General features: G+C 45.3%; 1 protein-coding gene across 3 annotated transcripts in view; it reads left to right on the top strand.

Moving 5' to 3' along the window:
• ddah1 (dimethylarginine dimethylaminohydrolase 1) overlaps positions 1–27684 on the top strand; it is a 65122-nt gene that overhangs the window by 34210 nt on the left and 3228 nt on the right. For 2 of the 3 annotated variants that reach the window (XM_066673365.1, XM_066673363.1), the window contains exons 3-5: positions 15239–15338; positions 18561–18634; positions 20339–20458. In XM_066673365.1, the coding sequence (XP_066529462.1) occupies positions 15248–15338; positions 18561–18634; positions 20339–20458 (285 nt within the window). In that variant the 5' untranslated portion in view covers positions 15239–15247. The remainder of the gene's footprint in view (positions 1–15238; positions 15339–18560; positions 18635–20338; positions 20459–27684) is intronic. The other variant, XM_066673364.1, reaches the window with a different exon arrangement.

Below are 27684 nucleotides of genomic sequence, written 5' to 3'. Positions count from 1 at the left end.
CTGTCCTTTGGCATCCATTTGAACCCATTTCTGCTTGTTAACATTACAGTGTAGAGCCGCTGTCATCAAGGCCACACCCTGGAGAGCCTCGCCGTGTGCCTGATCTAGAACATCTGCAGGAAGCTCTCGCCTTATAAGGCCCGCCTTCTGATCAGAGGCTAATTATAGACCAGTGATGAGGTGATGAAATGGGAGGACAGTTGTGCGGTATCGTAGGAGTGTAGAAGATGACCCTGTATGACGAGATGTTGAGGCTGTGGGGCTGTGGATCGTCCTCTGGAGGCCTCTAATGAGTTCATTCGGGTGGACTTGCATCACTCATTGGAGGCCATTGTTTAACATAAAAAAAAGCCAGGACTTCTGGGAAAGCCCCTCATTAGGGCTTATGGGAAACTCCATGGCTCTGTTCGGCATATTTTCCCCTCACCTTCACACACCCCCACCCACCCATACACACACACACCCCCTCCTTCTCCCACCTGATTATTTCTTTCTTCTTTTTCCAAAGCTGTGGAGCAGGGTGCTCTACCCCAGACTGTTTTCCTTCTCGCCAGCTTCTCATTTTTCCTCTTGCTTTTTTTTTCCACCCCGTCCAAATCTTTAGTACCTCGCCCTGTCGGAGAAATCCCATGCCGAGCCCTGGGTCGAGCCAAGGGGTGAACACGGGCCAGAACATTCTGGAGTCTGGGTGGTGTTGCTATGCTATGCTGTTGTGGAGTTCCCTCTACAATGGGCCTTTGAGCTCTGCAGACCGTCCATACCTACTGGACATTGGACCCCTGGGACATGCCTTAAAGGAGCAGGCATTCCTTTTTACCCCCAAACAGATCCAGTCTCTTCCATCCATTTATTTTATAAGGTGCAACTCACATGAGATGTTTTACGATTTATATTACGATTTATTTAGGTTATTGGCTCCCTCAGGACCCCCACAGAGCAGGTGTGATGTAGTGGTGGATCATTCTCAGCGCTGCAGTGACACTGACGTGGTGGTGGTGTGTTAGTGTGTGTTGTGCTGGTGTAGAGTGGATCAGACACAGCAGTGCTGCTGGAGTTTTTAAACCCTGTGTCCACTCTCTGTCCACTCTGTGAGACACTCCTCCCTCGTTGGTCCACCTTGTAGATGTAGAGTCAGAGACAGTAGCTCATCTGTCTCTGCACAGTGTGTGTCGCTCGTCCTCTAGTCCTTCATCAGTGACACAGGACGCTGTTGGCTGGATGTTTTTGGTCGGTGGACTGTTCTCAGTCCAGACACTGAGGGGTTTAAAAACTCCAGCAGCGCTGCTGTGTCTGATCCACTCTACACCAGCACAACACACACTAACACACCACCACCACGTCAGTGTCACTGCAGCGCTGAGAATGACCCACCTGCACAACACACCTTCTCTGTGGGGCTCCTGAGCGCTGAGGAACAGGGGGAAAGGGGGGGTAATAAAGTATGCAGAGCAACAGATGGACTACAGTCTGTAATTGTTGAACTATCCAAACAGATGGAGATGTTTTGTTGGCTTATTATTTTGATTACATGTTGGATCCAGTGTCTTTTCGAACTCTGTCCAGTTAGCTAGGTCTTTAAGCCTTTCTTCCAGATGCCTGCTTTTTGTCTGTGCTCGTGTCTTGTGGTCAGTAATGATATTGGACTGTGCGTTGGGTCAGAAACTTCTCCATGTGCCTCCTCTTATATCAGATACTTAGATTATTATATAAGTTCTGGACAGCTCAGAAAAATGCTTATGTAAATAATCAAGTGGAAATAAAGGGAGCATAGTGCTCTCAGTGAGAGTGAAGGCAGCGTGGACACATGTGCTGACCATATGGACCACAAATATGAGGTGAATTTGGTAGAACTAAGGCCACATCTGGCATCTTTTTCCTCCTGTACGAACACACACACATGCGCACACACACACACACGCAGAGTGGAAGGTCAGGCCAGCCTCCAGTGTGTTGCAAAAAGCGGGAGTGAGGGATTCCCTTAAAGAGAGAGTTCTCTATTCTCTCTCTGTTTCTGTTGATGTCTTTCCAGTTTTGCAGGTTATGAACTCCATCGCTGCTTGTATTTTTCCCCTTTATTATTGTATTATGTTTTTCTGATCTTGTGCATTTTTTAAATCCCCATTTCCCCAGGTCCTCTCCCATTATTTAGAACCCCCCTCATTAGCTAGGACTCCCCCAGTCACACGCAGTGCACTATTTTGGGACTAGTGGGGAACAATTGCCACCAATGATTTAAAACTTTCCACAATTTGATCTTGGAACTTCACATTTTACGATTCTTCAGGAATGTTTTTACTCTGTTGTGAAATTTCTTGTCTCACCATGATTCAGTCCAGTTCTTTTCCATAGTTTATCCCCGTGACCCATCCATAGAGGTAAGCTCGAACCAGAGATTCTCTGCTGACCCTGTCACCAGGGTTGAGCTCTCCCAGGGGAGCCAGCCGTCCTCTGTGTACAAAGTTTAAAACGAAATGTACTTGACAGTGGAATACAATCAACACAGGACACTGAGTAAAGGCGTGTTGTAACATATTACTCAAATTAGTTCAAACATTTATCCTGTTTTTAAAAAGTTAAATCAGTGAAAATGATGCTGGGGGTCTTTTTTTAATGGGAACATTTACCAATTACTGGGAACTTGTTGATTAGACTAACTGGCAGCTGGCAGCATCCAAAATATGCTCAGTTCTTCTCGGTTTATTTCACAGGTTTTGGAGAATTAAAAGCCCCGAACTCAGTGTAAAAAGGAACAAGGAGCATTTCTAAATGTTTCTGTAGTTTAACTGTAGGAGTAAACAGCTGTAGCCTGTACCAGTATTTAGTGCTGTATGTCAGAGTAAATGGTTTTAAATGGTGGCCATCAGTATTTCAGTGCTCTGTAACTGTATTTATGAGTAAATGGCTGTAGTGAGTCTGTCAGTACCCTAACCTAAGGAAAACGAGTACTCAAAATGTGAGTGAGTAAAAACATTTTGGTCCCCATGTAGTGGGTTAAACCTGGTACACACCCACACAGACAGAGAGAGAGAGAGAGAGAGAGAGAGAGAGAGAGATACAGTCCCCTTTTATCTCTCAAGTGTTTGCTGGAAAATGAGAGGACCCATTAAAATAGAGTTTCTCATTAAAATAGTGTTACTCCTTATTCTCTCCTCTTTTTCCACTCTCTTCCTCCTAATCCGTGACTCAAGGGATGCTGGGTGATGGGGCAGAGCCATTAAAGCTGACCTTGGTCTCTTTGAAGTTTAAGCCAAACATGGTGTTTTTTATCTCATTCTGAATCAGTGTCTGAAACAAGACCTCACTCACAAAGAATTTGTCTTGAAGTGAGATTAAAACGTCTGTGCTGCTAGTTGAGCTACAGTGAGTTTCTTAAACTAGAACTTTCCTATTGTTCTCGTCTTTTGCAGATAGTCCATGATTCTGCTTGTCGTTAATGTGTCTGGCATGGCGCTTCTCACGGACTCCTTCACTGTCTCTTGGTTCTCTTGCTCTGACAGCCAGTTCAGAGTCTACCGCCCAAGCATCATCCATTCACATCCATCCCTACGTGTCACAGAATCTAGTAGCCTCTCTGAAACTCTGACCCCTGTCTGTGAGAGTCTGCGTTTTCCAGTGGCGAGACTCAGAAGCGTTAGTGTGGAGCTGGAAGGAATTAAGTTGTTCGGGTAACTGGAAAAAGGAGGGGACCAATACATCCTGACTTTTTTCTTCTCTGTAATTAGTCAGAAGAAAACGAGGAGTGTATTCTTTTGAAAACATTTCCTCTGAACTCTACGGCATGTTGGTGCAAGGAAAAGGAGGTGTATATCCACTGATAAACGTCATAGAAGTATGACTCCAATATCTGCAAAAGCAAAGATAATATAATACGCTGGAAGAAGGTTTTCTCACAAATTTGACATCCTGCATGTCCTGGCCTTTCAGGTGTGTTGAGTTTAACAATGGAGTAACAGTGCATTGTTAATTCAGAAAGCAGGGCTTTGGGATGTAGATCCATTTCTCCGATTATGGTTCCAGCGAAGGCCTAGACAATTCTCAAGTGTCCGTCCACCTGAATGCCGAGTCACGCCTGGCTTCTCGCGTCTTTTGTTGGAAGGAACCACCAGACTTTTGTGTGAAGCCCACTTGGAACCTTGGTAATACCAGTTTAAGAGGCAAGCTGGGCCTGAGCCATGCTATCACCTGGAAACTGAGGCACTAATGCCTTGATAGAGTGGTCTTTCCTTGGCTTTTTATGTGTGTGTCAGTAAAAGACAAAGGGTGCCAATTTCAGGCCTCTCCTGAAGCCGGGGCTGAAATAGCTGTGGCTATTGAGGCCAGAGCCTGTTAGACACACATTCTTCCTCTCCCTGGAGAGGGCACATTCTCTGATCACTCTGATAAGGGAACAAAACACCCCCTCTTTGGCCTTCCAGCCCGAGTGTTTGTCCAACCTTTCTTCTTCTGTGCATGACCCTAAACAGCAGCGGTTATACAAGCCTCCGGGAAGGAGTGAAAGAGCGAGGGAGAAAAGATGAGGGTGAAAGTACAATAAAGAAGACAGAAGAGAACTGTACATTCTTACCCCCAGCTTAATCTGATCTGGGCAGAGCTTGGGTCTAAGCATCTGACTGTATTAAGTGAAGCCCCATTCCTCTTAATTTCTGAAGCTTAACAAAGCTCCGGTCCCAGGACTGACCTTGGGATGCCAAGGCCCCACCCTCAGGCCCTGAGTGGACCCTCACAGAATCCTGCAATGGCTCCTCCCCTAGAGCTAGAGGGCCAGGGGCACCTCAGGCCCCAACACCCTGGAGAGCGAGAAAGGGAAAATGAGACTTGGTTGGGTTAGAGGACACCTTCCTGGGGGGTCCCTTTTCTGTGGAGGTTAAGAAAAAGAGCCTCAACAGCCTCCACTTTCTGGGATGGATTGAGTTGTCTGAGGGCCTTTGCTGGGTTCAAAAGTGGGTGGGTTTAGTTGGAGAAATGTCCTTAACGCTTTATGAGAGGCCATTTCTCCACTGCTAGGTTCAGGTCTTTGCATGGAAGGCCTTTGGAGCATGAATCCTTGAGGTTCTGGGACCATGTCTGCATTGGCTAATGGTATCTCTAGTGCTCCAAACTAGATAACGTTGGACACTAATATCCTATAGGGCAAGGGGAAAATCGTGAACGTGGCTAAATGCTGTAGTTGAAGTATTCATGCAAAAGTGCACCAATTCGTAAGTTCATAGCCAAGTTCGTGCATGACCCTGTGTCCATGAGCCGGCCGAGCCCAGTCGCACTGACGTCAAACGCTGAATATCGAATTCCTCCACAGATCTGATAGCTCTTATCTAGCACGTTCCTCCTCTCTCCAATGAAATTTAAATTCCTCTGGACAGATAACTTCAGCCATTTTCCATTCTCACTGACTTTTGTTCTGTCCGCACCAGCTTTGAACCCCACACCAGGCGCAGTGCGGTGCTTTATCTTAGCAATGCCGCAGCCAAGAAGGTGCTTTGCTGATGTCTGAACGGATTTGTTCCTGTGTCTGCAATACTGAGCTTTTAGTCTGTTTCCATTGTGACTTTTCATTGGCTTAACTGTGATGGATTACTCTGGCTGAAGATAGGGCTCGGTTGCTCTTGCACTGGAGTAAGCAGAAGGAGTGGGAGGATGTGGAGACCTGGGGCTGGGATTATGAAGGAATACACACACTGCAAGTGAAGGAGCTGTGAGCTATGGCCATGGTTAAGTACATTGCCTCCGGAGTGTCTCCTGCTCTGTCAGGTTGCCATGTGATCTGGAAGATCTCGGCATAGCATCCTACTGTAAACTTGCTAAATCCTTGCAAAGACAATTGTTGGGATGTTTCTTGTCCACTTTCCGAGGTGTTTCCTGTACCTACCAGGCCCTAGCATTGCTCTAATGTTTTTCCCAGCCCATGTCTTTCCAGAGCAAGTTCAGGTTGGGCTAAAGCAGGTCAATCACCAAAGATCCCTCCAGGAAGGTGCTTTTAGCAAAAAGAATGCTTGTTTATGCCAAATAATATGGATGAACAAGAATTAGCCTGGATTATTCATCACTAAAGCAAAGACTGTGGTGGTCTTGAAAGCCATTTATAAATTTAGCCAAAGCCAAAAATGCCAGAGGGCCCAGTGGGTTTGCTCCCTGTTTCCCTCCCTCTTCTTTCTGTCCTGTTCCCTCTATCTCACCTCATCTCCCTCCCCTGGAGCCTTTTTAGAGCAAGCTTCAGATACACTTCATCAGGAGCGGTACACGGTTACACAAGATTTATTGTACGCTGCCTCTTTCTCTTTCTCTCTGGCTGTCTGGCCAGCAGGAGGGTGAAATCTATTCTCTGTGCCCCAGCAATCCCTTGCAAAAGTGGAATGGCAAGAATGTATCCTAGAAAGAAAGGGGGAGAGATGGTGAAATGGGAGGGGGTCTTTGGCAATTGTTGAAGGCTGTAAAGCAGGGCACATCTCAGCAGGGATGCCTGTCCAAGTCTTGGCACAGAAAGGCATAGCCTGCCTTGGGCAAACTGGGTAGAGCTGTATCTCTGATTTGGGTGGCACAAGGAGGAGGTGGTGGTGGGGGGTCTTTCCATGATCAAATTGCCCAGAAGATAATGGCTGTATACACATTGCCAGGTGCATTTCTTAGCCTGGTGGAGCGTGTCTAGGACCTGAGAGACAGTAAGATGGGGCTGGGTATCTATGGAGAAAGAGATTAAGAGATCAGGTCTCGCTGTGTGGAATGCCCTGAGGTGATGTGGATGTGTTGCACAAACCTGGAAGGGAGTCTTGATTTGAAAAAAGACATTAATGGCACTGAATTATAGCCCCATTGGAATGGACGCTAAGATGGAATAAAATAACATGGGATTGATCATTGGGCAGAGAATGGAGTTCATTAAAAAAAAATAGTATTAAATGTTAGACTTATTGGGTCCATGGTTTGAACCTGTTGATTTCCACTGCCCATCCCCTGGGGTTGTAGTTGTGCTCTCTTGGGGCTGCTCCCAAGCTTGGGCGAAATGGGAAGGTTGTGTCCAGAAGGGCATCCGTCATAAAACTGGTGCCAATCCATGGTGTGTCTCTCAGGGCCAGGATCAGCAGGTGATCTACCATGGCAAACCCTTGTAGGAGTTGCCTAAACTAAAAAAAACACAGAATGAGATGGTGTTTGGGGCCATCATGTCACTTTCACACAGATCTGGAGTTATGCGCAGTATGGTGGCTTGGTGCTAAACATCTTCACCTCAAGCCTCATCCGGGTGGAGTTTCCATGTTCTCCCAGTGTCCGTGTGGGTATCCTCCAGGGTCTCCGGGTTTCCTCCCTCAGTCGAAGAACACGGAGGTTAAATGAATTGTCTACTCTGAATGTCTCAAATGTGTCCGAAGGTGAGAGTTTGTGTCGCCCTGTGAAGGACTGGCGCTCCCTCCAGGGTGTGTTCCTGCCTTGTGCCCTGTGATTCCTGGTAGACTTGGGACCCACCGCCGCCCTGAACTGAATAAGTGCTATAGACGAATGAATGAATGAATTAATTAATAAAAAATGGGGTCCTGGTTTCAAACCTGGCCTTCGGGCCACTCTCTGAGTAGAATTTAGTGTGTTCTGCCTGTGTCTGTTGACCTGTTATTTCCTGGTTATTGCTAAATAGATGGAATAATTCTAAAACTGAAGAGTGGCATTGAAATATGGTTAGAAGTTGATACAATAGAACAGAGTGAAACTGCTATTAAAAGTGATATGATGTGACAGAATACATTTTAAATAATAGACGATAACAAAATATTAAAATGCCACTGCCTCGGGATGAGCTATAATCGACTGAGTGGAATGGAATGTGGAAAGGCCGTAGTGGCTCTCATGGATGGCCGAGCTCAGTAGAGGGGGTCTTTCAGAGGCGTCACTGTTTTGTAAGTGGACTAATGGCTATTTTGTAACAGTCCACGGCACACTGCGCTGACTCAGCTCACCTCCCCAGAGACTGTTGCTCCGGGGCCAGCTTTCTCTGAATGCCATGACCTGTCTTTTCTGAGAATGTAAACAGTAAAAATCAGGGTTTAAGCGATTTAAACCCTGGAGGGTTATATGATTGTGTTTTCTCTGAGCTTGATTGACATTAGCAACAAGCGAGACACAAAGGCTCTTCTTCCAATGAAATTTACAAGGGGATCTGGTGCAAGAACAAGCTTAATGATATACATAAAAACGGCTTTCTAGTAGCAAAACTCATAAATCCTCTGTGTGCTGAGCTGGATCTGCAGGCTTGTACAAGCTCGGAGTGTTGGGACTATCAGCAGGACTGTTAAACACTCATTAATCCTTGACGTCTCATACGCAAATTGAATTCCACAGAAATGCTGGCTTGGATTTGACTATTAACATCTATGTTGTAGCCTCACTGGCTGCGCCACTCCTGCTTCCTCCACAGTGAAAACGCAAACACTTACGAAGTACAGAGGTCTTCTAGACATCACATAACCTGTCAAGGGGCCAGTAATACTGAAAACTGAAATCAGGATATTAAATACCAAGAATAAATTACCTTGGGGGGCGGCACGGTGGTGCAGCAGGTAGTGTCGCAGTTACACAGCTCCAGGGACCAGGGGAGGTTGTGGGTTCGATTCCCGCTCCAGGTGACTGTGAGGAGTGTGGTGTGTTCTCCCTGTGTCTGCATGGGTTTCCTCCGGGTGACTGTCTGTGAGGAGTGTGGTGTGTTCTCCCTGTGTCTGCGTGGGTTTCCTCCGGGTGACTGTCTGTGAGGAGTGTGGTGTGTTCTCCCTGTGTCCGCGTGGGTTTCCTCCGGGTGACTGTCTGTGAGGAGTGTGGTGTGTTCTCCCTGTGTCTGCGTGGGGTTTCCTCCGGGTGACTGTCTGTGAGGAGTGTGGTGTGTTCTCCCTGTGTCTGCGTGGGTTTCCTCCGGGTGACTGTCTGTGAGGAGTGTGGTGTGTTCTCTCTGTGTCTGTGTGGGTTTCCTCCGGGTGACTGTCTGTGAGGAGTGTGGTGTGTTCTCCCTGTGTCTGCGTGGGGTTTCCTCCGGGTGACTGTCTGTGAGGAGTGTGGTGTGTTCTCCCTGTGTCTGCGTGGGTTTCCTCCGGGTGACTGTCTGTGAGGAGTGTGGTGTGTTCTCTCTGTGTCTGTGTGGGTTTCCTCCGGGTGCACCGGTTTCCTCCCACAGTCCAAAAACACACGTTGGTAGGTGGATTGGCGACTCAAAAGTGTCCGTAGGTGTGAGTGTGTGAGTGAATGTGTGTGTTTGTGTTGCCCTGTGAAGGACTGGCGCCCCCTCCAGGGTGTATTCCCCCCTTGCGCCCAATGATTCCAGGTAGGCTCTGGACCCACCACGACCCTGAACTGGATAAGCGCTTACAGATAATGAATGAATGAATGAAATTACCTTGGGTATCTGTTCGGCTAAACTTAATATTAATGAGTTACAATGAGAACAATGAAAATCTAAATACAGCAAAATTCTGACAAAAACTATTAGGGCTGCACTGCTTACTCATCAGTCGACAATGCAATATATTCCACAATGTGTGTGTGTATAAAGTTCATTTGATACCGACAGTCATCCTGACAAATTGCAGTACACTATAATGTGTGTAGGGGGTACTGTGGGACCTTGAACAATGGCAATGGAGAACACCAAAATAATCTAAATAGAGGTCACTGCTAACATGCCGCTGAAGAGAGAAATGTAATACTTCTTCAAAGTGCTTCTGGCCTGTTAGCAGTGACCTCAGCATGCCCCGTGGTTATGCTCGACTGCTGACCTGTGACCTTTGGCAGGAGTGAGGCCATCCTGAGCCTTGGGGACCCTCTGAGTTCACCCCCGTTGGGAGAAAAAAACTGAATTTGTGGAGTTGAGGGTTAAAGTTTAAGTGTGGGGACTGGAGGGCACTGGTCATTAACAAGTTACCACACACATGCACACAGTTACATTTGACTATTTAATTCATGCTGACTCTGGGAGGTATCTCCCTTGGTACTCTAGATCTTGGTTTATATTTTATTAAACCAACTGAAAATGTTAAGTGTTTGTTGGAAATTCTTCTTGTCTTCTGTGACAGATCATACTTGCGGAGTACCTCAGGGTTCAATTCTTGACCCCATTTAATTTTCACTTTACATCCTTCCTCTAGGTGTTTTAATTAGACATTTTTACGTTTTTTTTTTTTTTTCATTTTTATGTAAATGATCTCTCACATCAGGCATAATGACTTAAGAAGTGTAACTAATCTGAGTGTGTTGAAGCTATTAAAACCAAGGTCCTGTTAGACTCTTTCTGAAAATCTGGGTGTTGTTTTTGATTCACATCTACAATTTTTGGTGCATGTTTTCCTTGTTCAGTCCTGGTAATACTGCAAAGATCAAATATCAAAGGTCAAAGGACTTGGATAAAAAAAAAAACGATTCAAAGGAATTAATTTTACTCTGTATGACTACTGCAATGCTTTGTGTGCTTGTATTACTACTTTATTTTAAAGGTAGAGTATGCGATTCTGGAGAACTGCTATTCACACAATAAAACAAACTCCAGCTCAGTTTGTGTTCATTCAGAAATGTTGCACCTTTTAATGTGGAAAGGGTGTGTTTGAGTAAGTAGCCGACTGTAGTCTGTTAATGGTTGATGTTGTCTGTACGTTTATATTCAGTTTGAATTACCACAAACTCTCATTTGTAACTGAACTTTGTAGAATTTGTCTGCGTTTAATTTCATGTAGTTAGTAGTTTTCCAAATTTAGAGTCAGCTCAACCTTAACTGAAGTAATACAGCGGAAAAAAAACAAAGTCAATGATACCCACCTGTGGACTGAAAATAATGCAACATCCTCATCTTTTTTTCACGCATTTTAAAGTTCGGAGTGTTTCTCCATCATCAGAGAAAACTCCTGAGTCATTTCAGTCAGAGACGACGTTTGTTTCCCGCTCACCTAGCCAAGGCTGCAGTAAATGGTGCAGAATGGTGAAGAAATATAGAGCATCGCCTTTAATTTGGTGTGAAGTATTTTTTAGCTGCTAATCAAAGCTCTTTACTGCTATGTTCATATACACAGACACACCGATTTCACTGAGGGCCTTCAGGCACTGACCTGTCTGTTCTGGCGAGGAAGCAAGTTTCTGTGTGGAGGTGATGAAGCACTTTTTTAAGTCTCTCTGGATAAGAGCGTCTGATGAATGTTATCTGGTAGTGCTGGTGTTGTTGCTCTCACACAGCTGCAGGTCTCTTGCTCCCTGTATTTTTGATACTGAGTTTGTGATCCTGAGCTAATCATTCATCATCAGTACCCGCTAACGTTTATGTGGCTGCCACTAAATCCTCACAGCAATGTTTCAACATTTACTGTAAATCATTGCTAGAAACACTAATCTTTGTTTGAGATTAAACGTTAATGAGCATGCTTTGCCTGTTCTCTGTATAAGTACATTTGCTGGATTGCAGAGCTAATATTACACACACACACACACACACACACACACACACACACACAAAGAAGTGCACTGGCTGCTCCTAATGGGTGAGGGCAGCAGATAAAGAGGCTTTTGTGGCTCAGCATATTGCTCCGCCGCGCATCAGGCTTCATTTATTCCAATTAGATTCATGTTCTGCTAGCAGAGCGGTCGCTATGCTAATTGTTTTTCTCTCTCAGGGGGAGAGGGAGGCCTGTCAATTACACTCTAAACAGCTCAGTGAAGCACTTTTGCTGTTCCCTCGCGCCTCTCTTCATAAGGGGCCTCCTGCATTTAGCGTCTAGCCGCAGTGTTCATTTTAGAAGAGCCTGGAGAGTGTCTTAGGCTGCATTCACATTATAAGCCTTATTTTTCATAAATTATGTTTATTTTTTTTTTCCAGATTTTGTTCAGATTTGACTATATTGACACTTTGTATTCATGAATGTGAGTATCCTTCATCTGTCTGTAATATGAACAAATCTGTCCATGAAACAGATGCATCACATTAATGAGAAGACTCGTTGTATTAAAACTGGGAAAACGGACACTGTAGTAGCTCATGTGTATATTGCAAATAGCTCACCGACTGCACATGATTAGGGAGTGAAGAAGCAAACGCCAGGCAGCTTTTACCAAAGCAGCAAGTGATCAGCTGAATCCAAATGTCTCCCTCCACCCTACGTAGTGCACAGTGAAGGTCATAAAATAAAATATCTTCAGATCAAACTAGTCTCTGGTCTGGATTTAGTGGTTTAGCGCTCGAATGGCACTAGCTTTTCCTCCATTGTTGGTTTGCATGTTTACAGGCATTCGATCTGACCGTTCTCATTCATGTTGCAAGTCCATGATTTGGATTGTGTATGACCACATAGGGCCACGTGTGGAAGTGACTCAAATCGGATTTGACAAAATGAACGTTAAGTCACATTCAGCAGGGTAATGTGAACGTAGTTTTGTCTGATCTAGGGTCAGGAGTTTGACTATTGTTTGTCTGTATATAATTAGTCGCTGTTGTGGTAAAAAGCCTTTAATGTACACTTTCAGAAGTGTTGGTCATGGAGGGAACACCGGTCTGATTGCTCTACCACAGATCCAACCCCCTAGACCCAGAAGAGTCCCTTTGAGAGGGGAAACACCAACCTGGAGGAACAGGGAGGCCTTGCCCTTAAGCGAGTGAATGCCTCACATCACTGTAGACCCCAAAGGTTTAAGAGGGAACCATAAACTCACCAAACGTGGCGTGTAACCGAGGATTAATGCTCTACCAACTGAGCAAAACCAGTTCCCATCCCACATCTAGCAGGTTTAACATAGCATCTTGAGAACTAAAGTTTCCAAAGGGTGCAAGGTGTTCCCTCTTGTTTATCACTTGGCAGGGGGTGGACCCCCCCCCCCCCCCCCCTTTCAGAGGCCTGCTGAGGTCCAGGGTCTGGGGCCAATCGATCATTCTTAGAAATATATAGTTTGTTTATCTGTTGTCTTTCCTCACAGTGTGTTTTCTCCAGCTCCACGTCCTTTCAGACCCATAGTCCCATGGTGTTGAGGTGTTTAGATGGATGGCTTTTGGTGAGATACGTGGTTCTAAGTGTTTGTTGAGGTCCCATTTCTCTGTATGTTTTTTCTTTTCTCTTTGTCTCCCAATTATAGGGTCATTACTGTCACATTCGGCGGGCACAGAAATGAATGTTTCTATTTTGAATGGAATTTAAACAAATGAAAGGGGTCTATGATTTGTGAACAGTGCTTTCATCTCTCTCTCTGTCTTTCATTCTCTCTCTCTCTATCTCTCTCTCTCTCTCTCTCTCGCTCTCTCTCTCTCTCAGATAGCGGTGCATGTGGCTGGGGGATGACCATTATATACATGATATGGTAATATAATGGACTTGTGTGTGTTGGGGTTGGGGTGGGTTCTTGCGGTTGCCACGGCAGCGTTACCTGTGTGACCTCATGCTTGGCTTGTTGTGAGACGAAGCAGAAGCATTCGATTAGCAGCATGATGACCTCATCCTCAGATATCGCCATGGAAACACTGATCCGCTCCCATAAAACCAGGACCCCGGAGAGTGGCTGAAAACAGGCCTATAAACACACACACACACACACACTCACTCACACATACAGCAGCCAATTCATAAACACAGACACCCTTACAAATTCAGATGTTTAGACATCAGCCAACTTATCTTTTCTTGGTTTCTCTCTCTCTCTCTCACACACACACACTCTCTCACTCTCACACACACAAACATACACACACAAACTTATGACCCACCAGATGTGTGACTTTTTATCAAGTTCAGCTGACCAGTCGGAGTGTGTCTGCCCATTGTTTAACTGCCCACTTTTGTCTATAGTTCACTTACTTTCAGTCCATTTTCCACTTTTACCATGTTTCATTTTGCGATGACATCACCCCCTCGACCCAGAGTGATGATGTCATTCAGATATCTTGGCCTGGCCAGCAGCGTCTTGTCATGTGTCGTGGCGCAGTCCAAAAGGAGCGACGTAATCTTTTTGTCTGTGGCTCAGCGGCTGCAGGAAGGCTGCTTCGTCTCTCGGTAAAACCACTTAAACTCGGCCCTCACGCCTCCTGCAACACGGAAAAACAAATGATCTACACGTGTTTATGTCAGAGAGTGAAATCACGGCCTGGACACTCGCACTAACACTGAGCAGGCCCGGGGTTTGGATGTTAACTCGGTACATAGTTGGCGCATGGGTTTCTAACTAAACTGTGTATAAGGAACATAGCAGTGGAACGAAAGCCAGGTCGTTGTCGTAAGGAAATCAGGAGCTTAAAGTCAAATTGACCTCTTCCTATGAGGTGTTGACCCACACTGGGCTGATATAGTGAGGAAGTCCTTCCCTGGTTTCATCCAAGAACTGTATTTCAGTCCCTGGAACATGGGACAGCACCATTTTACATTGCTTTATTTTTCCTACTCACTATAATCCTCCTCCGTTATTTCTTAAGCTGCCTCAGCGTAACACTCTTGGAGTAGGACACTGACGGCTTGAATGTGTTTATGTTTATAGCCAATTAAAAAATTGTTCTGGTCCTAAGATCTGATTGGCTGAGCTGCGTTCACTGCTGTTGTATAATACACGATACACGACAGACAGCTATGACCACCTCACAATACCCGAGTTCCATATTAATGCGCTACTGTATTAAACTCTGTCTGTTTTATTCAGGGACATGGCTAGGGAGTGGAGGGTGGGGCTGGGCTTGCGTAATGCAGAGGGGAGGGGCTATAAACTCCTTAAACTGGTTTTAGGAAGTCAGTGCCCTGAACAGTGAGATATCAGGACAGAAATACAGTGCTGCAGATTGTTCAGATAAGTTAATGCTACTCAGATTCTTGAGCCTGAGGCTAAAAAGACAGCCACAGACGAGCACTTCCTGCATCTTCTCTTTTTGAGAAAGGTGAAAAAAATCTGCAATATTCTAATGTATTTTGTTTCATGGAGTGAATGCCACATTTATATGGTTCATACCCAGCAACAGTACACAATGTTAATGGACTACATTGTGTAGCAGAGGAGTATTACTGTAGGAGTATTATACATCTAAGAATTGAACATTTAATGTGTTTTATTATATTGTAGATAAATTGGCCGCCATTTTATAAAAGCAATAAGCCACTCAGGACTCTGCAGTCACTCTGCATCTTGCCAAAAAAACACCAACACATGGCCTCTTGTGGCTTATTGCTTTATTATAATAAACCAAATGAAACTTAACTTAAAAGGGAATGTGGTGGAATAGTGTTCATCTCACTCGCCTGTTTGTGTTTGTGTGTGTTTTCAGACCGAAGCCATGAAGAAAGCCTTGACGGATCTGGACTTGAACATTGTGGAGATGACGGATGAATCAGCCACGCTTGACGGAGGAGACGTTCTGTTCACAGGTCACACTCAAACTGTCCGAAATGGTTCAGGGACATTTTGTAAAACACAATAAATATAGGAATCCTCTTTAGCTTTATTCAACAACCAAAGCACAAATGAATTATTTCCAGTGTCATCACTGAACAACTTGATTGTATTTTGTTAAAATAAGCACATTTAGAAACTGAAGCCTTAAAGTTGGGGCAGAGGTGATACCTCTGCTTTCTTTTACTGACATTGTTTAAGCGTTTGGGAACAAATGAGACTCATCACTGGGGTTTTTCGCACATTTTAGCTCAGCACAACGTCTCAGCTGCTCAACAATCTGTGGTTGTTTTCATCTGATTCTCCTCTTCATGATGACCACAGGAGACAGATCTGAACCGAAGGCTGGTCAAGCACATGCACACTGTGTCTATGAAAACATTGTTGTAGAACAGAATGAGACCTGGCTGAAATAACCCTGCTGAAATAACCCTGTACTCCCCTTGTACTCACCTTCATGGCATCCTTTGTTTATGTAAAATCGTTGGACTGAGAAAGTTTTAAATCAGTTCAGTTCGATTATTCTGACCACAGCACACATTTCCGCTGTTATTCTGATATTCTGAGATGAGTTTGCGCCCGGAGAGCTCAGCAGGGTTACTGAATAGAGCTGATGTATTTGATTCTCCTGCGAAATATATGGGGTTCGGTTGCATTTCTTGATGCAGCTTTGGACTGTTTTCATTGCATTTTACAAAATGTCTCAACTTTTCCATTAAATGTGGAAATGATATAAATTTTCTAGCAGCTTCCCAGTTCTGTTCAGTTAGCTAACACATACTTTCACTCAGCGCAGCTTGCTTCTTTATGATTTCTATTGAAGCTATGATGCTAAGTCACAAGAAAAGCAGTGGTTACAGTTTTTTAGAAAAATCAACTACATGTAGAGTACATGTCGGTGTTAACTGGCCAGTATCACTGCTGTTGAAACAAGTGCCAGCTGCTGTTAATGCTGTGTAAATTCCATGATGAATGAAGCAAGAGAAACAGTGCAAAATGACTTTTTTCCTTCTCCTGTGAAGAATCTTTCTTGGAGATTGGAGGTTCCATAGTGACGAGGTGTCAGAGGAGTGAAATCTTAAAATGTCTTTGTCTTGTTGCTCCTCTGCCTTCTCCTTGAGAAAGAGAAAAGTAGGACATTTTGTTCTCATTCTCTCCGACTCTGCCACAATGTTTAGAATTTAGCTGAGTTTGTTGCGTGTATTAAATATGGGTCACTCGCTGTGTAGCACTGGAAAAATGGCTAGGAACACTTAATTGTGTTTGTAGACGTTTGGCTGGTGGGTTTCTGCAGCTTTTTAGGGTTCAGATGAGTTTCACATGGCAGCGGGAGAAACACTTCCTCTTGGCTTCAGAAGGGCTAATATCTCATTTGTAAAACATTTGGCAGCGCTGCTGCGACCCGCTGTACTGCGTCTTAAGGGCTGCACTAAGGCTTTTATTCTAATCCGGGGATATTCTTCACTCCAAACGCAGAAATTAAACTTCATTAAAGCACTTTAGCTGCTCTCAGATCAGTAGAAAAGCATGACTTTCACCAATACCCTAAATCTGCATTTGGCCGTGTTAGCAAGCGCTTTACGCACAAAGATCATTGATCACAGTGCAGATTGATGTCATTGTTTTTGAGGCTGGAGAAAAGAGATTACTGCTTGAATGGAGGGAATGGATATCATCTGTTTTTGGCAGCGCATTGCCTCCACAATCTTCATTTTGTAATTTTATTTGTATGGTGAACAAGTGTGGGATTTATGAAATTACTGGCAACATTTTATAATGGCTCTTGCACAAGGCTTTTTAATATAAAGAAAGTTGCATCTGTCAGATTTACCTTCAAATGGCCAACTTTTCAAACTCTCATTGCTCCCTAGCAGCTCAACCTGGTCACAACATTTCACTCACAGGTCGCCGACCATGTTCTGGGACTATGGCATAGTGCAGCAGTTTAAGCATTGGCCCTTTCACCAGAAGATCTCAGGTTTCCTCAGCTCTCTGAGGCTGGGAATCATACAGAGCAAACTTGCCCTAGCTCTCTGTGTGGGTATGACAACACCCTGTCCCATATCACAGCCCACAGTGGTAGCTAACATTGTGACAGATCTGGACAGTTTGCTTTCTCCTCCGATGTGCCATGGTGTTCAGTGGTGTTGCATTAGCAACATAAGAAAATAAAAAGTAGTGGCCTGTCGTTATGTATCTCAGATGAAGCACAGTTTGGCCTCTATTAGGAAAGGGACTGTTCTGGTGATGGGAGTCTGCCCCCTACAGGAAAAGGGAGGCCTTGCCCTTAAGCGAGGGAGTGCCTCACATCCTGGGGAACCAGAATGCACAATACTGAGAGAACCACCATCAATTTGCAAGCGGTGAGATACAAAAAATTTTGTTCAGCGGCTGATTCTCAATCAAAAGTGCAAATATGGTTTGCATCCCACCCCTGCGCATGCACAGTCCGCAGGGTGTGAGGCGTCAGTAAGGGCCAGTCCGTCCTGTTCCTTCTCTCCACAGGCTGGGAGCACTTTATGCCATCAGGAAGATTCAGAGAAATGGCGGAATTGGAGATTCCGAATTAACTCGAGTTAATCTCATTCCACCTGTGGAATTGTTAGCAGAGGGCCTCCGGGAAGAGGCTACATCCTCAAGGCTGTGTGGAAACAAACAAACTAAGGCTGTTTTCCATGCTCTGCAGTCTCACACTCTTATTTCACAGAATGAATAGCTGATATCAGCCAGACGTGGATAATGACAGTCAATGTTTCATGACGAAAAGGAGGGGCACACGATGCAGTTCTGTTACTGACTTGTTTAGATATTGTGGGATAAACACATGCACATACAGAATATAGAGAAAATACAGGTTAATACAGAAGTCCATGTCCTTGTTTAATATTATTTTAATGATAAAACACGTTTAGCCTCAGAGCAATATTTCACAAGTCAGGATTATTTTAGTTAGCCTGATTATTTGAGCTAAACATCAAGGCTGACCATCAGCAGGAGAGATGTGTGGACATTTCTATTTCAGTCTTATTTTTGGGCTTAAATAATGCAGCTTACCGGCAACTAAACTCTTCACCACTCTTCACCAAGCCAAAACGATTGATTGATTGATTGATCAGTGAAGGGTATACGATTGTGTGTCTGTAGCCTGGCAGTAGTTGGTAAATCTCTCAGGACCCAGTGTGGATTTCTCTTTGCAGGTAAAGAGTTCTTTGTGGGTTTATCAAAGAGGACCAATCGGAGAGGAGCAGAGATCCTGGCGGATGCTTTTAAGGTGAGGATAATGGATATTAGTCAAGACTGTCATTTCTATTAACGGTTGTTATGTAATCTGACATTGTATGGACTTCTGTTACTGAGTCACATTAGCTAAACTTAAACCAGAAATCCCTCAGATTATATCAGTGCATGTTATGTCCACTACAGTGGAGACTCTACGTCATGACCACTGTCAAATGTGACCACTCGACTAAGATTTATTAGCAGGGCCATGTATATGCACGCTAGGACCCTGGACTAACTCCATCATGCTCTGCCACTCTTCTTTCAACGCCCCACCACGTTCATACCTGACACCACTTAGCACAGACGTGCCGTGTCAGAGACCACCCTTCCTTATTTTCATTCCTTATAAAATGGCCAATAATAAACAATAAAAATTGTTTTTTGTTTTTAAAGAATTTCCAAATGGTGTTCGCTCTTTGCCTTCTCACACTTCCCATTCTTCTCAAGACATCTGCTTTCAGGTTTATCAAAGACGCCACTGATCTTCTTGCTTTACCACAGATTCAGCCCCTCGAACCCTGAGGAAACCTGAAAGGGACTCGTCTATCATGAGGATTATTCAACCTGGAGGACCTTGCCCTTAAGCGAAGGAGTGCCTCGCTTCCTGCGGAACCTGAACGCAAACTCCAGGCCACAGTCCAGTTGGCAGAGGTGGAATACGAAAGCAGATTTGCTCAGCATCAGTGATGGATGGTCAACCAACTGAGCAAATTTGGTTTGCATCCCACCTCTGGCGGATTGATGGTTGTTTCTCAGAATTGCGCGATCAGCGTCTGCAGGGTGGGCAAGGCAGTCTTTTTCTTCCAGGTTTGGGTACTGCAGGGAGTGAGGCATAACCTCGCTTAAGGACATGGCCGCCGTGTTCCTCCTCTTTCTTTTTGCCAGGGATTTACTTCTTTCAGTTTTCTGAGTTTTATTGTTCCTTGTGGTCTGGAAGGCTGGACCTGTGGTAGCACCAGCAGCCCAGTGGTCCCCCTGTGACTTACGGCCCTAAGATTCATTCTTACATGGAGCATTTCCTGCTTCTCGGCCCAAATAATTTTCTCGAGGAGCAGCAGCAGATTATCTGAGCTTTTTCTGTTTACTTTTCTCCCCATTGTATTCTTGACAGCTCCATATCCTCTCAGACACTTAGCAATGGTCAGGAAGCAGTGTATATCTTGGTTAATTAGATGCTGCTCTCATCTCTACTGATGCTGTAGAGCAGCTGTTCATATGTAGGAGTCTAGACGTATACACACACCAGGCTTTTATTCCCTGGTTCTTCAGGGAAGACGAGGGCTCTTTTGCCCACTTGACGATAAGCCAGAGCAAGGACATTTTTGTGCTATCTTCCCCCGGATCGTCGTGCTCCTGCAGCGTCTGGTCTGCAGCCGGGGCCAGCTTTGATTTCTGAATGAAAGGCAGAAGGCCGGGGCATTCTTTGCTAATATGCTAATAACACAGATGACATTAGTAAACGAGCAGGAAATGGATGTTTGTGCTCAAAGGTTCTTTAGAAGGCCTCGACTTCTTTATCGCTGCGTGCTTCATCCGCCATTAAGCTAATGTTTATGGAAACTTAGCGGCTTATTTGAGAGAAATGCCACAGCTGCTTACCGAAGCCTTTTAGACTTGGAGATTATTAGATTCTGAGAGGGCAGTCAGTGCTCAAGCATGTCTTGCTTCTTGGCTATTTCTGTTTCTGTTGCAGGACTATGCTGTTTCCACCGTGCCGGTTCTGGACCATCTGCACTTGAAGAGTTTCTGCAGTATGGCAGGTCCAGGGCTCATAGCTATCGGCTCCAGTGAAGCGGCTCAGAAAGCCTTGAAGGTAAAGCGTCTTGGGGCAGAGGCCTACTCAAGCTTTGCTGCCCAGCGGTGCAGGGCTATATACCCCTCTTTAAACCTGTGCTCCCCCAGCTACCCCCCATCCCTCGTTTTCTCCATTGAAGTAAACTGAAAAAAAAAAAACCCTCCTATTCAGAAATACTTAATGTTATGTGTTTGGTGTGTACATGTTGTTAATATTCACAAAACCTCAGATGAGCCCATTCTGTGTGGGCAGCAAGCCACTGTTGTCACACATCACTGTCCCACAGCAAAGACTGACATCCCTTCTCCACCGACATGGAACCAGTTCTTTTACTGTTCGCGAACCTAATTTGAAACCATTTCAGCATGTTTCCACCAACGTACATTGGACCAGGAAAGTTAGTTCACAGTTGGAACCAAAGAATAGTAGGTCCTTCAGAATGAACAGCGATGGTGTTTGTGAACATGTCGAGATAAAGAAGCTCCAGAAAGAGCTCAGAGCCTCAGTAGAGCTGGACAAGATCATTTACAGTGTTATATTGTCCTCGATATAAGAAGGGCCTCTGTATGTTTATTTTATTTAATGGGAAATTAAAACAGGAAAATGCTCCATCTGTATGTTTTCTGGGGCTGTGCGCCACAATACTCCCTCACTCTCAGCTCGTACACCTCTCATTTATCGTTCATCGTCATTACACCTACCCTTTCCTATAGCAGAGTTGAACTTGAGCTGCAGTGGTGGCACTGACCAAATTGAACATGTTTTCACTGTCTGGATAAATGTGCTCTGTTTCTAAGCAGGGTCCGTATATTTTTATTATTACAGAGCAGAATATTTCAGCTGTTAATTAAGAAAAAATGCCTTAGGCTGTAGCTACACTTTAAGGACACCCCTTAGGGTTGAGTATCATTCAAAGAGTTTTGATGTTGAAGACAGCGCTAGTAATATTCAGTAACAATTCTTGTACAGTACTTTTTACGATAGCTAACTGGAAGTGGGTGTGGCTTAAAGCAGAAATGGCCGTGAGGTGCTGGCCATAAACACACAAAAAATCAACTGATTATAGACCATGAGGATGTTAATAGAACGTTGATGCAATGATATTTAGACCACCAGGGAGGGGTCGAGTTCTGAGAAAACCTGCTCATTGAGTATTTTTTGTATATTAGTATACTGAAGTATATAGATCAGTAAACTTAGGATTATAACAGCCCTGACTTCCCAGTGCCTTCAAAAACTCAAGCAGTGTCTCCAGCCAGGCCGTTCCCCCAGGCAGCGGGCAGCTGGTTGCCAAGGTGAAGCTGTCGCCCTCCCACAGGGCAGCTCTTCTCTTAAAGGCCATAGACTCGGAGGTGCCTGTTTTTATGCTGCCGTGGCATTCATGCCGATTCGTCCGAGTGCTAACGGGGACGATCCTGCCTTTTACCACAATGGACCCCAGCGAACCTTTAAAACCTTCCCACATACCACAGCTATGGATTAACTGTGTCCTGAGAAACAAGAAACCTGCCAAAGCCTTGTTTACAGCTTCTGATATCTGTGTCCAAAAGATCTTACATTGTATTGTCCCCAGCGTTAATGTCCTTCCAGGGTGAAGTGGTCGGAGGACTGAGAGTGTTCACACATAATGATACATCAGAGCTTTCAGAAGCTTCAGAGGCGGTTCTCTGTCGTGATGTTAGCACCCTCTCATTTTGTTATTGGAGGCTGATAAGAAAAAACGGACAGAAAACATCTTATCCATGATCCACCCACAATTAGCAGTAAAATTGTAGGTAGGTGCTTGGATCAGACACAGCAGCAGCTGCTGGAGTTTTTAAACCCTTTGTCCACGCACTGTCCACTCTGTGAGACACTCCGCCCTCAGTGGGTCCACCTTGTAGATGTGGATGTAAAGTCAGAGACAGTAGATCATCTACCGCTGCACCAGTTGTGTTGGTCGTGTGTTGTTGCCACAACTGCACCTCACCCTCAACCACCCCCACTACCCCACACTAACACTCTGAACAGGCAACGTTATTTCAGTTTTACCCCACGTTTCCCTCCCAGCTAGTGTCCACCTTCTGGCACAAGCCACCAACCCAGGTCCCAGAGGTCAACACAGTCCTGCCCAGGTCTGTCACATCAGCTGTGAGACTCTGCTGAGTGATGGACGGAGAGGGAGGACCACCCCACACCTCCAGAAGGAGAGAGGGCAGTTAGGGTCTCTCAGAAGCCCAAACACAAATGGCTGTATCTCCACTGGGAGATGGTTTTTGATTGGACGATATTCCGAGAGCAGCATTGACCGGTCAGCTCCACATGAAAAAAAAAGAAAGAAAAAAAAAGCTCTAGAAAGAGTTCACATCATGTCCTAGAGTTGAAATTATCGCAGAAGACTTATGTTCCAACTTTTGCCAAGTTTCAAATCAGGACGTGGCATCGGAATGCTGGGATTTTTTTTCCCGGGGATTCGGAATGCTGCTGTTGCTCAAACAAACACTCGGGGCTCATTTTCTGGTGATGTCTATCGTCATGGAAACTCACAAATTCGTGCCACCGCTCCCTCCCTGTTTGCCTTGTATTGACAGAGGAACGGACGGGATTTTTATTATCCGCTTTGTTTTTCTGGCTCTTTGGCTCGGCACCAGATTCCCGACGTTCCAGCAACTTTGGATCAAACGATCCGACTGAAACACAGAGCAACAGGACTTCACATGTCTGAAGGAGTGGAGTGTGTGTGCCACACAGCCTGGGCACCTTTGCCTGAGATTGTTATGGTGTTAAATGGTTGAATGCAGAAAAAAGTAGCGATTTTATTCACAGTGGGGGTGAATGGAAGCAGGCGTCTTCAACACAAATCTCCACCTCTCTCAACATCCATCCATCCATTATCTGTAACCGCTTATCCAATTTAGGGTCGCGGGGGGTCCAGAGCCTACCTGGAATCATCGGGCGCAAGGCGGGAATACACCCCGGAGGGGGCGCCAGTCCTTCACAGGGCAACACACACACACACACACATTCACTCACACGGACACTTTCGAGTCGCCAATCCACCTGCAACGTGTGTTTTTTGGACTGTGGGAGGAAACCGGAGCACCCGGAGGAAACCCACGCGGACACGGGGAGAACACACCTCACAGACAGTCACCCGGAGCGGGAATCGAACCCACAACCTCCAGGTTCCTGGAGCTGTGTGACTGCGACACCTACCTGCTGAGCCACCGTGCCGCCCCCTCTCTCAACATGGATGATGATAAGGGTTTTCCTCACAACACTCTGCATGTATACCTTTTTAGAAATTATTTTAAAAAGCCCAAATCACAAATTTATTATGTTCATGTAATTTCTGTAAAGAGATTTATGATGCAGACATCTGGTTCCATTCACCACCACTGTGTACAATTCTGACCCAGAAGGTTTCTCTAAAACACACCACACTCATCACAGACAGTCACCCGGAGGAAACCCACGCAGGCACAGAGAGAACACACCACACTCCTCACAGATAGTCACCTGGAGGAAACCCACGCAGACACAGAGAGAGCACACACACTCCTCACAGACAGTCACCTGGAGTAAACCCACGCAGACACAGGGTGAACACACCACACTCCTCACAGACAGTCACCCGGAGGAAACCCACACAGACACATGGAGAACACACCACACTCCTCACAGACAGTCACCCGGAGGAAACCCAAGCAGACACAGAGAGAACACACCACACTCCTCACAGACAGTCACCTGGAGGAAACCCATGCAGACACAGGGAGAACACACCACACTCCTCACAGACAGCCACCCGGAGGAAACCCACACAGACACAGAGAGAACACACCACACTCCTCACAGACAGTCACCCGGAGGAAACCCACACCCTGGAGCTGTGACAGAGACACCACCTGCTGCTCCACCAAAATGCCATAGTCATTTAATTATGCAGCAAATTTGAAAAGGTTTTTACAGAGGTGTGATGTCTCTCCTGCTCTGATTGGTGATCTCATGTATTGTGTAAAGAAGAGGGTGAAGGGGATTGGCTCTGTCATGCTCAATTAAATCAGTGTCAGTTGCCACTATTCATGACCTAGAATTCCTCTGGGTGGGCTCTCTCTGGAGGGGCAGGCTATGCACTGTTGAGGCTGTGCACGGATGAGATGGCGTGCCTCAGACTAAACACCCTACACACACACACACACACACACACACACACGATGACCTAGAAAACAATGAGTCAAACCCTTGACTCACTGTCAACATGTTCAGCCTTCTGGTCCATATCAGATTAAAAGCTGTAATTTTATCAACACTTCAGCACAGGGAGCCTTCACACAGCAGCGTGGAGCCTGGACCACCAGAAGAACTCGGGTTCCGTTCAGGATGTTTGTAACCTACGTGCTCTCCAGTGAGCCGCCCCCCATTTTTTCATGTTTTAATGGAAACAAAGAGAACGTCACCTGCTAGGGGGCGCTGGGGGGTCGTTCAGTTCCAGTGTTGCTGAGAATGAATCCAGAGATAAACAGAGAGAGTCAGGACAGAGTCATGGTTTATCTGCTGTTTACTGCATGGTCAACTCAGACAAAACAGCCCCAGAAAACATACAGAGCATTTTCCTGTTTATATTCCCTTTTATTTCCAGGTTTTCTTTTTGAAATCTGACCATGTATCATCTCCCATTTTCAATTTTCAAAGTGAACAGCACAAATGACCATGTCCAAGTCCACAGTGCAACATCACTTTATTTGAGGCTCTGTGCTCTTTTTGGAGCTTCTTTATCAAAAACGCCCACAGATCCATTAGGTGTTTCACTGAAGAATCCACTCCCATTCTTTGGTTTCATCTGAGAACGATATTTCCCAATATATGTTGGTTCCAAATTAGGTTTGTGAACTGGAACCAAACAGAGAGCTAACATCAAACACAACAAAGCTCAGACGTAAGCTTTAACTGGGAAAACAGCAGCTCAGAACTCAGAGCTCAGAAAATACTATGCAGATTGAAAGTTTTTTTGTAAAGAGAAATGTGTGGCTTAAACCAGGCACAACAGAAAATAAAAACTGGCCAAACTCCTCACATCAGCTGTTTGTTTGTGTGAGAGACTGAGACTTCAGTGAGAGTCCATATTTCAGCATAAAAATAATGCAATCTACCTTCTGAACTCAACACCAACAACTTTCTGTTTACGTCTCCTAATGAAACTAATATGTCACTAGACTCTCTAAAAAAAGAGTGGATTATGAGAGACAGTTGAGGCCAAATTTGTGATTAATGGACATTAAAAAACTTAAATTGACAGCACTAGAATGAAAATGCCTGCATGGTTTTGGACTAGTTTTAGTAAAGCACACTCAGCCATCTCCAGTTTCTCCTCATCTCTATATAATCTCATCGCCCCTAGCTCACCGGGGCCCTCTGTTGGTGGAGACTCGTGGCCGGCATCCTTTCATTGTCCTAAAATTAGAATTTAAAACACAATTAAACTTGAGCTCCGCCAGCTCTTGAGCACAGGCATGTGAAGCAGCCTGCTACAGTTCAGCGGCTAACTGTGTAATAGCCTTCTTCACATGCTCGCAGGCATTAAAATAGCAGTGAGCTCATGTGGTCAGTTTGGTCAGAATGGCTTTTATAAGGCCCTGGATTGAGCTTTGTAATTCAGGCTTAACTGGATTTTGGCACGGGCTCTGCTTAGCTCACTGTGGCCGCGAGCGAGAGGCAATTAGCGAGTGATTAGAACAAGAGCGTGGTGGTTTGGGACGACACCAGAAAAGCTGACGACACACTGTCTTACAGGACACACACACACACACCATTCAGAGGGCTGGTCTGATACTACAGGACATGGAGCACTGTATCAGACTGGTGTCCATCTGTTGCATACGTCGACCCCCACAGAGCTACAGTGACACTGACGTGGTGGTGGTGTGTTAGTGTGTGTTGTGCTGGTGTAGAGTGGATCAGACACAGCAGTGCTGCTGGAGTTTTTAAACCCTGTGTCCACTCTCTGTCCAGACACTGAGGGGTTTAAAAACTGAGGATAAAATGATTTCAGAAATGAAAAATAGCTGAGACTTTAGTGTTTGTGGTGTTTATACTCGCTGCGTATCACACCGGCACGAGTCTTTATTTCTATATCAGTTTTTCCAGTGCTCTTGATGCTGGTGTTACGTCTCCCGGAGAACGCTGGCTGTGGCTGGTGTTTTTGGACAAAAGATCAGAGGTCATGGAGGGACTCCAGTTCCCCAAAATGGATCTGTCCAGCCTTTTAGCTCATCTGTCCCCCTTTTGACTCAGTGACACAGCAGGGGTTTCCGACTGTTGCTTTTAAACTAATGGAGATAATGACTTTCAGTAGGGATCTTTGTGTGTGTGTGTGTGTGTGTGTGTGTGTGTGTGTGTGTGAGAGAGAGAGAGAGAGAGAGAGAGAGAGAGAGAGAGAGAGACAGAGATTCTTCAGTTAGGAACAACTCCATGTAGAGTATTTAGGGGCAGGACCCTGAGAGCGAAGATGCCAGCAGTTTTACTCACAGCCAGCGAAAAATCAATCCGACCAATCAGCAGTCAGGATTAACCATGAGGTCACCAGGCTTAAATGCTTTCACAATGACCCCCTCCCTCATATAAAGCAGTGATGACAGACTGGAGCTTATCAGGACACTTCAGGAGCTCATGATCTGAATGATGGGCCTCATGAGAGTCAGGCTGTGTGTGTGTGTGTGTGTGTGTGTGTGTGTGTGTGTACTCACTGTTACTCACTGTTCCATTAATCATTTACTCACCATATAGTGCACTATTATATGGAACTGAATTCAGGAGACGTTTCACCAAACAGTGCAATGCATCATGGGTATCCGATATCTGCTAAGGGAGCGATTTGGTGATCCAGAAAAAATTCCTTGAAGGTCCGCATCTGACCTCCCCAATGTTTAGGTAGCTACCATCAAATCCTCACAGCAGTGTTCCCACATCTACAGTATCATTATTACAACAAGTGGAGAGGCTACAGCTGGATCCAAGCAGGTGTCCACATGGTCAAATGGACACTACAGAGCACTTTGAGGATGGTCTCGCCCCCTAGACTTCCTGTAGTGTACTACAGTCTGTCAGTGGATGAGACACCAGCTCTTATACTGACCTCTAGTGGCCTGGATCTGATTCTGTACTACACTTGAGTTAAACATGGCCGCCCTCATGTGGGGGACCCACTCTGTGGAGGATAAATTGGTTCAGTTTGGGACTAAACAGCAGTTTGATTCCTTGCCTTA

Source organism: Hoplias malabaricus, chromosome 5, assembly GCF_029633855.1.
Source record: "Hoplias malabaricus isolate fHopMal1 chromosome 5, fHopMal1.hap1, whole genome shotgun sequence".
NCBI lineage: Eukaryota > Metazoa > Chordata > Actinopteri > Characiformes > Erythrinidae > Hoplias > Hoplias malabaricus.
Note: the sequence above shows the minus strand (reverse complement) of the source record. Positions and strands in the feature narration are given on the sequence as shown.